This window comes from Triticum aestivum, chromosome 6D (genome assembly GCF_018294505.1).
Source record: "Triticum aestivum cultivar Chinese Spring chromosome 6D, IWGSC CS RefSeq v2.1, whole genome shotgun sequence".
Taxonomy (NCBI): domain Eukaryota; kingdom Viridiplantae; phylum Streptophyta; class Magnoliopsida; order Poales; family Poaceae; genus Triticum; species Triticum aestivum.
The window spans coordinates 119669663-119679976 of NC_057811.1; the positions used below are offsets into that span (position 1 = coordinate 119669663).

At 49.1% G+C, this 10314-nt stretch overlaps 1 protein-coding gene across 1 annotated transcript; it reads left to right on the forward strand.

Annotated features, from left to right (window-relative positions):
* The first annotated feature begins 1278 nt into the window (after positions 1 to 1278).
* On the forward strand, positions 1279 to 5308 carry LOC123141314 (protease Do-like 7). The gene is made up of 9 exons (XM_044560491.1): positions 1279 to 2032; positions 2135 to 2269; positions 2644 to 2702; positions 2807 to 2843; positions 2974 to 3099; positions 3269 to 3358; positions 3664 to 3729; positions 4832 to 4939; positions 5085 to 5308. Exons 2-9 carry the CDS (start codon positions 2225 to 2227, stop codon positions 5196 to 5198), a joined length of 645 nt encoding a protein of 214 aa, XP_044416426.1. The 5' UTR covers positions 1279 to 2032; positions 2135 to 2224; the 3' UTR covers positions 5199 to 5308.
* The last annotated feature ends 5006 nt before the right edge of the window (positions 5309 to 10314 follow it).

Here is a 10314-nt window from a genome sequence, read left to right on the forward strand (position 1 = left end):
GTTTTTGAATGCTTGAGATCTATCATTTTTCTTGTGATTTTAGTGTCTTGTGTGTGGACATTGTCCAATAGAGTGTTCCTCTTGTGATTTTCCCCTTGTGTTCTTAGTGTTTTTCCCAAATCCACCTCCAATTCATGATGATTAGGTAGAAAAGGGCTTGACCCTATATCAAGAAGCCATTTAGTTTTACTCATTGTTAGATGAAATTGAATGGCCAACCAACATGTATACAACTTGTAGATGACCACAAGACCGATGACAACAGGTTGAAGAAAATGATGGCTCAAGCACCCAACAATCCATTTGATTGGATGACGAAAAGAAAGAAGTTGTAGGGGAGAATCAATGAGTCACCGTGCCGATGAATAACCGACAAGTAATGGAAAACAAGTGGGAGAAAGGAAGGCCGCCCGTAATGTCGCGCCAACTAAAATGTCCACCACATGGACGAACATTTTTTCCAACTGGGGCGGGAGAGGAGAGGTTTTTCGACAAAGGATGGATTTTATTAGCTCAAAATGGAGCATCAAGAAGATACATAGCATAATGAGCATATACCCGGCCTTTGCGTAGCTAGGATGCACACAGTCAACACCAACTCACACACACAAAAAATGATACAAGCTTATGTTGGATGTGCAAAAAAAGATGATAGATTGGGACTGGGAGAGGGTGAACAACAAGTTAAAAATTGAGCGGGAGAAGATTGACTTGGAGAAGCAAGAGGCGTCTGTCAAATGGGAGCTTGAGAAGGAATGGACTTTCGGATGCATATAGCTTGAGAAGGAGAGGTTGCAACTTGCTCGAGACATGAAAGACTTGAGGATAACGTTAACGGCCGCAAGCTGGATGCAGAAGGAAAAACGTGGCTTCAGGGGAAGAAGGAGATCAACCTGCACAGGGAGTACGACAGGGCAAGAGCGGCGGTGGCAGCAGGGAATGCTGCATGGATGGCATACGGCGAGTGATTCATCACATTACCTAGCCATGGCCATTAAATTTTATTTTGGCATGTCCGAATTGTTGAATTGTGATCTATTTTGTTTTGTTGCATTGTTAAATTGTGGTGAATTTATTCTATATGATTGCTATGCATGATTTGCATGGATTTGAGAATTTGATAAGAAGAATAGACTGATAGGACTTTTGAGAGGTCATCATGTGCAGTCCATGGTCACATCTGAACGCGCCCACATACGTTTAGGGATTAGGGTGGCCGAACTTGCTAAGTCCCACTGTGGATGCTATTATACCCTCGAAAGGCTAAGGAAGAACATTTTAGCTACTCTAGTTAGGATCTAGGGTTCATCCTATTCGCCAAATGCAACCAATTCGGGGCATCTATGTCAATAATTTCGCGGCATCTGCTTGTTGCTCGGTGCCTAACTTCCCTTCACACTCATACATGAGAAATTCATCTCAACGACCCGGGCCACACACGCGGCTGACTGGAAGCGGCCGGCTAGAGGGGAGCGGCGACGGCTGCTGGAGGCGCGCACCGCGGCAGCCGGAGGGGAGCCGTTGTCTTCTCCGTCGTCGAGCCCCCTTCCCCCGTCTGCTGCTGATCAGCAGGTCATCTAATTACAGCAGAGCATTGTACTAATTGTAAAGCTGAGATCGTAATAGTGTGCAGCTTGCGTATGAGGAGAGGAGATCGTAATAGCTCCCTTCTCCGTTGTAGCCAAATTATTGTTGAATCCCATTCCTTTTCCTCTTTCAAAACCATGCTAGGACTGTGACAGCGGAGGTCGGCGGCGAGCCGGCGATGGAGACCGTGTCCTCGGAGACGGCGTAGGACTGGCGCCGCGCGCTCTCCCGCGTGGTGCCCGCCGTCGTCGTCCTCCACGCCACCGCGCCGCGCGCCTTCGACACCGGGGTCGCGGGAACCAGCCATGCCACGGGCTTCGTCGTCGACAAGTCCCGCGGCATCATCCTCACCAACCGCCACGTCGTCGGGCCTGGGCCTGTGGTCGCGGAGGCGATCTTTGTGAACAGGGAGGAGATACCCGTGTACGCCATCTACAGAGATCCTGTGAGTGCTTTTGTTCTACTACTATTTGATTCCATTCGTTTCTGCTTATTCCGTTGCTCATGGCGTATTTTAATCCAAGCTCCCCCACTCTTCTCTAAGCAGGTACATGATTTCGGTTTTTTTCGCTATGACCCACCTGCCATAAAGTACCTTAAGTACGAGGAGATCCCTCTAGCACCTGAAGCAGCATCTATGGGGCTGGAAATTCGGGTTGTCGGTAATGACAGCGGCGAAAAGGTCCTACCCCCCCCCCCCCCCCCCCCCCCCAGTTTTAATTTTCGGTTTGCGTTTTTTTTCTCCCAGAATTTCGGTCATTTCAAAAAAGTTGGCAATATCTTGTGCAAAACCGAAATTTGAATTTTTTGACCGAAATCTGACCAAATTTTGACCGGGCCGAAATTATTTGGCTCAAAGGGATTTATTTCTCCCCACGCCGAGCTGGCCGAAATTTGTTTTTTTGGCCAAAAATCACTTCAAACTGTTGCTGAGTTTCTGCTCTGAAATAGCCCATATAGTTACATGCGTACACCTTGATATCGGAGATTTCATCCCTTACAAGAGAGTTATCCAATAGAATGGGTTGCATGTTGATTCATGTTGACTGGATACAGGTTTCAATCTTGCCGGGAACATTGGCTCGATTTGATAGAGAAGCACCAAACTACCAAAAGTATGCCCTGCTTTACATGACCGAAGCTTGCATATTCAATCCATGGATCATTATGTATTGCTGCATAAATTCGAAGTCCTAACCTTCTTTTACTTTTCTAAAAGGGATGGCTACAACGATTTCAATACATTTTACATACAGGTAATTCTTTTCAGCTATCCAATATTCTGTATTTTTTGTTCCAATCGGTGATGCCAATGCATCTAAAATAATGTTAGGTGATTTGCTCCGCTGCCAGTGCTCATAAGTTAAAATATTTTTTGTTCTTTAGGCTGCATCTGGTACTAAAGGTGGCTCTAGTGGTTCCCCTGTTGTTGATTGCCAAGGAAGAGCTGTTGCACTGAATGCAGGAAGCACCAGTTCCAGTGCTTCGGCCTTCTACCTTCCATTAGACCGTGTAAGTTGTTTATGTATCAACACTAATATAGTACTTCCTCATGCTCTAAGCACAGGAAGAACATAAATGTTCTGGGATCATAGAAACCAGATCATCATCTGCTACTTAATCCATTAATTGTTTGTGGTTCTCTTAGCTTTGCTAACATTATCTGCCAAAATTGTTCCAGGTAGTTAGAGCACTCAATCTGATACGTGGCTGTCGGGACCCATTTGGCAGCAAGCCAGAATCTGCGTATATTCCTCGTGGTACACTTCAGGTGTGCATTCTGTCTGATGATCCTTTTGTTCTATTACTCCCTCCGTTCGGAATTACTTGTCGCAGAAATGGATGTATCTAGATGTATTTTAGTTCTACATACATTCATATCCGAGACAAGTAATTCCGAACGGAGGGAGTAGATGCTACCGTTTTAGTTTTCTGTTTTGGAGAGCTAATTACTGAAGGTTAATGGCACGCATCCCATGGCAACCTACATTTTTGGATGGGGGGAGTAATTGTTTTATCTATTATTCGGGAACTCAGATCATCCATGATCCATTTTTTATTCTGTCCTTTTCAAAGATGACTTTTCAACACAAAGGTTTCGAAGAAACTCGACGTCTTGGACTCAGGAATGAAACCGAGCAGGTATGATCCTCCTGTGCTCCCTTTTCTAGTTTGGAGAAAGATGTATACTTTGTCTTTTCACGCCTCTGTGCTACATGATTAATTGCACCTTGAAATTCTGCTAGTACAGGTGGTACGACTTGTTTCTCCAGCAGGTGAGACTGGAATGCTGGTTGTTGATTCTTTGGTAATGTTTGCTTCTTAGTTTGGTTGCTGTTGTATATGGACTGTTCTCTAGGTTATCGAATGCCAAAAGACTTTCCTTCGGAAAGTTATGAAGATTTAGTATACTAGTTTATTAGTGTGTATTCTTCAAATTGTTCTCGCTCCATTAGCAGTGACTTGAATTGGAACACCCGTCCATTGCGGACGATTGTTTCCGAATATCCCTGATTCCCTCTGTTTTGCTGTATCACCAAACGTAAGATCAGGAAACTTATTAAACAATGCACACACCCAATTGACCATGGTTTTTAAGGCAGTAAAGAAGAGGCGAGGCACCCTACCCCTGCCCCAACTATTAAGCGTTAAGGCATGAGGTGAGGCTATGCCTTGGACAATCCTAACCTACCCCGTCTGGCGCACACCGAAATAGTAGGTGATCCTACCCCTGCCCCTACTATTAAGCAGCTTTTCGTTGAAATAGTAGGGGTAGAAATACAAGAGCAGAGCAGTCGGATACAGCTACAACCAGGGCTTTGCCCAAGTGCCGAGATGGCGCACACCGAAAAACTAAACCATGCCTGAAAAGCCTAATCAGGTTCTAATGGCCTGTGGATCAAGCAGGTGATCCTATTACTCCCAGCTAACGTCCTTGAGAGAGCCTGGGCTGGTGTTGTTTGTTTATTTTTGATGATCCTCACATTTCTTTCCTTCCAAGTCGTCCACCATGCATAGCAGTGTTTTCCCTAAGCATTTTTAGATTGTGTATTTACCAGGCCATCAGTATTTGTAATTCTGTGTGTTGGTTCTCTGAAAGTTATTTCATGTTTCTTGTACCTAACTATAAAACTCGGCTGCTTGTTGTTCACTATATTTCTTTTCGCTGATGCATTTTTCATGTTATGTTAATTTGTCATACCACATTAATTTCTTAGTGAACGATGTTCTTAACTATTTACAGATCGTAACACAATTTCTCACTATGGAGTCCTTACTTGATGAGAGCGTTGGCAGGGAGATAAATTTGCAGGTCGAAAGAGGTGGAACTCCTTTAACAGTAAAGCTGAAGGTAGTTTGCGAGCTTGACACATCTTATCTAATCTGTATACGCGAGAGCAGTATATATGATGTATTACTCCTGTAATACAACGTGCCCGCCTTCATTTTTCTATTGTAACCTCAGTTTGCCACATCATACTTATTTGACTCTTCAGGTAGGGGATTTGCACTCCATAACTCCAAATCATTTCCTGGAAGTTAGTGGTGCTGTCATCCATCCACTTTCATACCAGCAGGTAAGCTACCCTGCTTTCATTATTCTTTTCTGAGCCGAATAGCCTATGCTCTCAGAGTCTCAGTGTCGTTCTCAAGGAAACCATATGTATTTGTTTCTGTAGTATTATGCCTTGAAGAACATTTTAATGCAAATAAAATTTGGACAGTGCGTCAGTTTGTAACACTATTCGACGTGGTTTCCTTGGCGGTTGATTTTGGCCAGTGATGGCCCAGGTTTCTGACCTTGACAATGGGGAGCTGACACTCCCATTCATGCCAGAAGAGGGGGGGGGGGGGGGGGTTGGCACCTGGCTCCGGTAGCCTTCTTTCAAAAGTTTTGGCCGCAACTTCAGCCGATGTTCATGTCGATGTTCCATGAATTTTATATTGGGACGCTGGACATGGCACGCCTGAACTTTGGTGTCATTACCCTGATCCCCAAAATAGTTGGGCGACGGATATCCGACACTTTAGGTCGATTACGGTAATTAATGTCCTCAAGAGGATTTTTGCAAAGGTTTGTGCGACACGACTATCTCCTATTGCAGAGCACCCCGCACACCCATTCCAGTCTGTGTTCCTGAAGGGTCGCCCGCATCCACGATGGATCTTGGCCCTTCATGATTGTCCATGAGGTTAGGAGATGACGCCATAGGGCCTTCTTCCTTAAGCTTGATTTCCAAAAAGCTTATGACTACCTCGACTAGTCCTTCTTGCGCTTGGTGCTTGAGTGTAGGGGGTTCAATGACAGGTGGTGCTCTTGGATCATGCAGTTAGTACGGAGTGGTAGCACGGCGATTAATATCATTGGGGAGGTAGGTCCCTTCTTTAGGTCGTCCCGAGGGTGAGGCTGGGAGATCCCATTTCTCCGCTCTTCTTTCGATGCCCTTGCGGCCATCATGGACAAAGCTACGATGGCCGGCCACCTAGTTAGGGTGGTTGTGCACCTGATCCCTGGGGTGGTGTCATGTATCTGCAGTAATCAAATGACACCATGATTATGCTCAAAGGCTCGGATCTTGACATTGTTAACCTTAAGTTCCTCTTCTTTGCTTTGAGGCCATGTCTGGTCCTAAGATCAACTTCGACAAGAGTGAGGTGGTGATATTAGGATACTCTAAGGTTGAACAACAATGGATTGGCGACAACCTGAATTGCAGGTTGTCCTCCTTTCCCATATCTTATTTGGGGATGCCCCTAGCTATGAGACTCAAGGGTTATGCTGGTCAAGTTTGACCCACTCATGGGGTGGGTCGCGTCTCAGACAGAACCCTGTCGCAGACGTGTTGCTTCCAAAGGTAGTAAGACGGCCCTGATTGACACCAATCTCTCTAGCCTTCCTGTTGAGGATATAACCGTTGGAGTCACCCGCCCAGGAGGGGCCGGGTTACCCATGATGGTTACTACGCGAAGCCCAGTACCAAAGATGAGGACGGCGGGTCAATAACGGGCCCAAGACCCGGAGATGGCTTAAGGCCCGTAGCATTAGCCGCTGTTAGGGTAAAACTTGTAGTGTAAGGCAGGAATAGATAAGAGTCCGAGCCGGACACTGTTATGAGCCGGCCGGGACTCTGAGAGCCGCTGGGCGTCAACCTCTCTGTATAAAGGGACGACCCGGCGGCGGTTCAGGACAAGTAAGATCTCGTCGAGAGCCAGGCATAGCAGTTAAGCTCCCTGGTCATCGAAACCCTAATCAATACCACCTCAACTGGACGTAGGCTTTTACCTTCACCGTAAGGGGCCGAACCAGTATAACCCTCGTGTTCCTTGTCCCGTTTAACCCCTTTAAGCTTCCTAGCTGCGATGGCTCCACGACTAAGTCCTAGCTCGAGGACATCTGCCGTGACAATTCCACGACAGTTGGCGCCCACCGTGGGGCCAGCGCACGGTGGATTTGAGTTCTTGAAGGGCAGCTTCGAAGGGCTCAAGGGATACGCTGTGGGCCGGATGACCAAGAGTCGCCGCGGCAAGCTCTACATCGACGATGCAAACTGGGGCCCCGACGCCGGCTCAATTGAGTACGGGTACCGGGTCCCCTTCGGCGGAATTCATGTCTTCATTGGCAAGATTGGTGAGCCGGGCCCTGAGCCGGATCTCTGCGCCGATCTCATCGAGACGGCTCAGCGTGCACGACCCGCCCGGGCTCTACCTGCCTTGAAGCATGCTTTTGTGGGATGTGTTCATGGAGGACTCTCTGAGGGTCTGGATCTGGTGATGAGACGGCCGCCGGCTCTGACGGCGAGTCGTCCACAGATGAGTCAAACTCGTTGTATCAACTTCAAGATGGCAGGCTCAGGGGTTGTTCCGATGGTGACAGTATTCCGGACCCTTTGAGCCGCCGAGCCGGGTTGGAATCTTCATGGCCGGTGCACAGCCTGTTCAAAACCCTGCCGCTGGGTCAGGAAACCCGGTGCCCTCGCCGGCTCAGGTGCTGATGGATCTCACGGACAAGATGACGGCCCTGTTGACCGCCACGGTTGACCCGGCGGATCAAGCTCAGCATGACGCGGAGGTGGCGCAGTTAAAGTTAGATCTAGTGAAAGCCAAGGAGGATCTGGCGGCGGAAGGGATCAGGATGGCTGCGGAGAGGGCGGCTCTCGACGCCCAGACTCAGTTGATTCAGGCGCAGTCCTTCCGGCTCACGATGGATCAGAACGCGTCCAATGAGGTCATGAGAAGGAGGCATCAAAAGGCCCAATCTCGACTCCCTCCGGTCTACGATCCTCGAAACCTCTTCAACACGCCAGGTGCAGGGTCTAGTAACCCGCCGGAGATCATAGTGCCCGGGGCTGGGACACCTATTCAGCCACAAGTGATGGGGCCTCCCCGGGTGAACCCTGCCCCGCCTCAGTATGTGCCAATACCACCGGGTCATTATGCTAACCCGCTGGAAAACATGGTCGCCGCAGCAGCACGGCTGGCGGCTCTCCCAATTGACGGCGACTCTCCAACGGCTGTTGAAACCCGCCGGGTCAGAGAACTCCTTCAGACAGCGCTGGCGCAGCAAGAGGCGTACTCTTATAGCCGGGACAGGATCCATTCAACCCCTCGTCCAGGCCGGAGCCCGAGTTATAGCAGACACATGGTTTCAGCGACCGGCTCAAGTAATGTCCGACGCCATGACTTGCCCCCTGGCCATGGCCCGGCTCATAACGGAGCCTTTCACGCAACAGACCAAGACAGAGCGCGGCAAGAGGCGGAGCAGGTGCCTCAGTTGACGGCTTACCAGACACCCCCGGCTTATCCGACGACTTCCGTCGACGTGGGTATCCCTACGAGGACTGGAGGTGTCCCTTGTTTAGTGCCGGCTCTCCGCAATGAGCGTCTACCCAAGGACTTCAAAGGGCCTAGGAAGGTGCCTAATTACACGGCTGATTTACAACCCGGAGCCTGGATCAAGAGTTACGAGATGGCCATGGAATTGCTGGAGGTCAGTGAAGCGGCGATGGCCAAGTACTTCACCATGATGTTAGATGGGACTGCCCGCACTTGGTTGAAAGGGCTACCACCGAATTCCATCGGGTCTTGGGCTGAGCTGAAAGCCCGGTTCATCCAAAACTTCAAAGATACCTGTAGGCAGTCTATGTCAATTGTGGATTTGACTAACTGTAAACAGCAGGAGGGTGAGTCTACGACACATTGGGTTCGCCGGGTCAAAGAGATCATACATTCATCTGATAAGATGGATGCCGGCTCTGCAGTCTTAATGTTGGAGCAGAATTGTCGTTTCCTGCCCCTGAAGATGAAACTCGGGCGGCTTAAGCGCGACTGCAATGATATGGGTACGCTGATGGCGGCTCTCGTCAAGTACGCCGACTCTGATAGTACCAAGGACCCCGCTTCAGATGATGAAAGGACAGGGAAGGGAAAGAAGAACGGCAATGGCAAGGGTCCTCAGCATAACCCGGGGAACCAAGGAGGTGGCAAGCGTAAGGCCGACGGCAGCCTAGAGTTCGTGGCCAACGCCAGCTCACAGGGTAATAACCAGCGACGCAAGGGGAGGCCACCTCCCCGAGCCGGCGGGTCAGGCCCGACGCTGGAGCAGCTGTTGAATGAGCCTTGTCCAAGGCATGGCTCTAGGGAGAAGCCAGCTACTCATCTATGGAAGGATTGCGCAATCATGAAGGCCTTTAAGAATTCCAATGCCTTTAATGGCAACAATGGCCCGGGCGGCGGCTCAGGCGCTGGCGGTTTTCATGGCCCGGGCGGCGGCTCAAATTCTAATCCTCAGAACGGTCAAGGGGGCTTTAATCAGCAGTCTGGCCAGGGTCATCAACAGCAGCAGGGGGTTATCAGACCAATCCAAAGCAGCTTAACGGTGGACAGTATCACGTATTTACCACCAGTCTGTGTAAGCGAGATCAGAAGCTTCATAAGAGGGCTGTGAATGCTGTTGAGCCGGCGGTTCCACGCTATTTAAGATGGTCTGAGCAGCCTATTGTGTGGAGTAGGGAGGATCACCCTCCCCGGGTTGATAATCCGGGTCACTTGGCCTTGGTGGTGGCTCCTCAGGTGGGAGGATATAAGTTCACTAAGGTGCTCATGGATGGAGGCAGCAGCATCAACATCCTCTATTATGAGACTTTCCGTCGTATGGGGTTGATTGATAAGAACCTCAGCCAGTCCAATACTATTTTCCATGGTGTGGTGCCTGGTAAGTCGGCTTATCCAGTTGGTAAGATCGAGTTGGAAGTGGCCTTTGGAGACGAGTACAACTACAGGGTGGAAAAATTGACCTTTGAGGTGGTCAAGATAAGAAGTCCGTATCATGCCATATTTGGGCGGCCGGCTTACGCCAAGTTCATGGCACGGCCGTGTTACGTGTATTTACAGCTCAAGATGCCGGGTCACAATGGGACCATTACGGTTCATGGCAGCCGGAAGGTGGCCTTGGAGTGTGAGGAAGGCGATGCGGCTTATGCAGAATCTGTTTGTGCAACAGAGGAGTTGAAATTTTACAAGGACAATGTTGACCCAACAGATATGACCTCTCTGAAAAAGCCGACTACGGAGCATGAGCCGGCAATGAAATTTAAGTCGGCTGATGAGACTAAACTTGTTGATTTCGTTCCAGGTGATTCATCTCAGCAGTTTAGCATCAGTGCCAATTTGGATCCGAAATAGGAAAGCGCGCTCATCGAGTTCATCCGTGAGAATAGGGACATCTTT

Coding starts and splice junctions, on each gene's coding strand:
- LOC123141314 (XM_044560491.1), top strand. CDS start 2,225: ATGGGGCTGGAAATTCGGGTTGTCGGTAATGACAGCGGCGAAAAG. Junction 2,844..2,973: donor TCAATACATTTTACATACAG/GTAATTCTTTTC, acceptor TTTGTTCTTTAG/GCTGCATCTGGTACTAAAGG. Junction 4,940..5,084: donor CTTTAACAGTAAAGCTGAAG/GTAGTTTGCGAG, acceptor TTGACTCTTCAG/GTAGGGGATTTGCACTCCAT.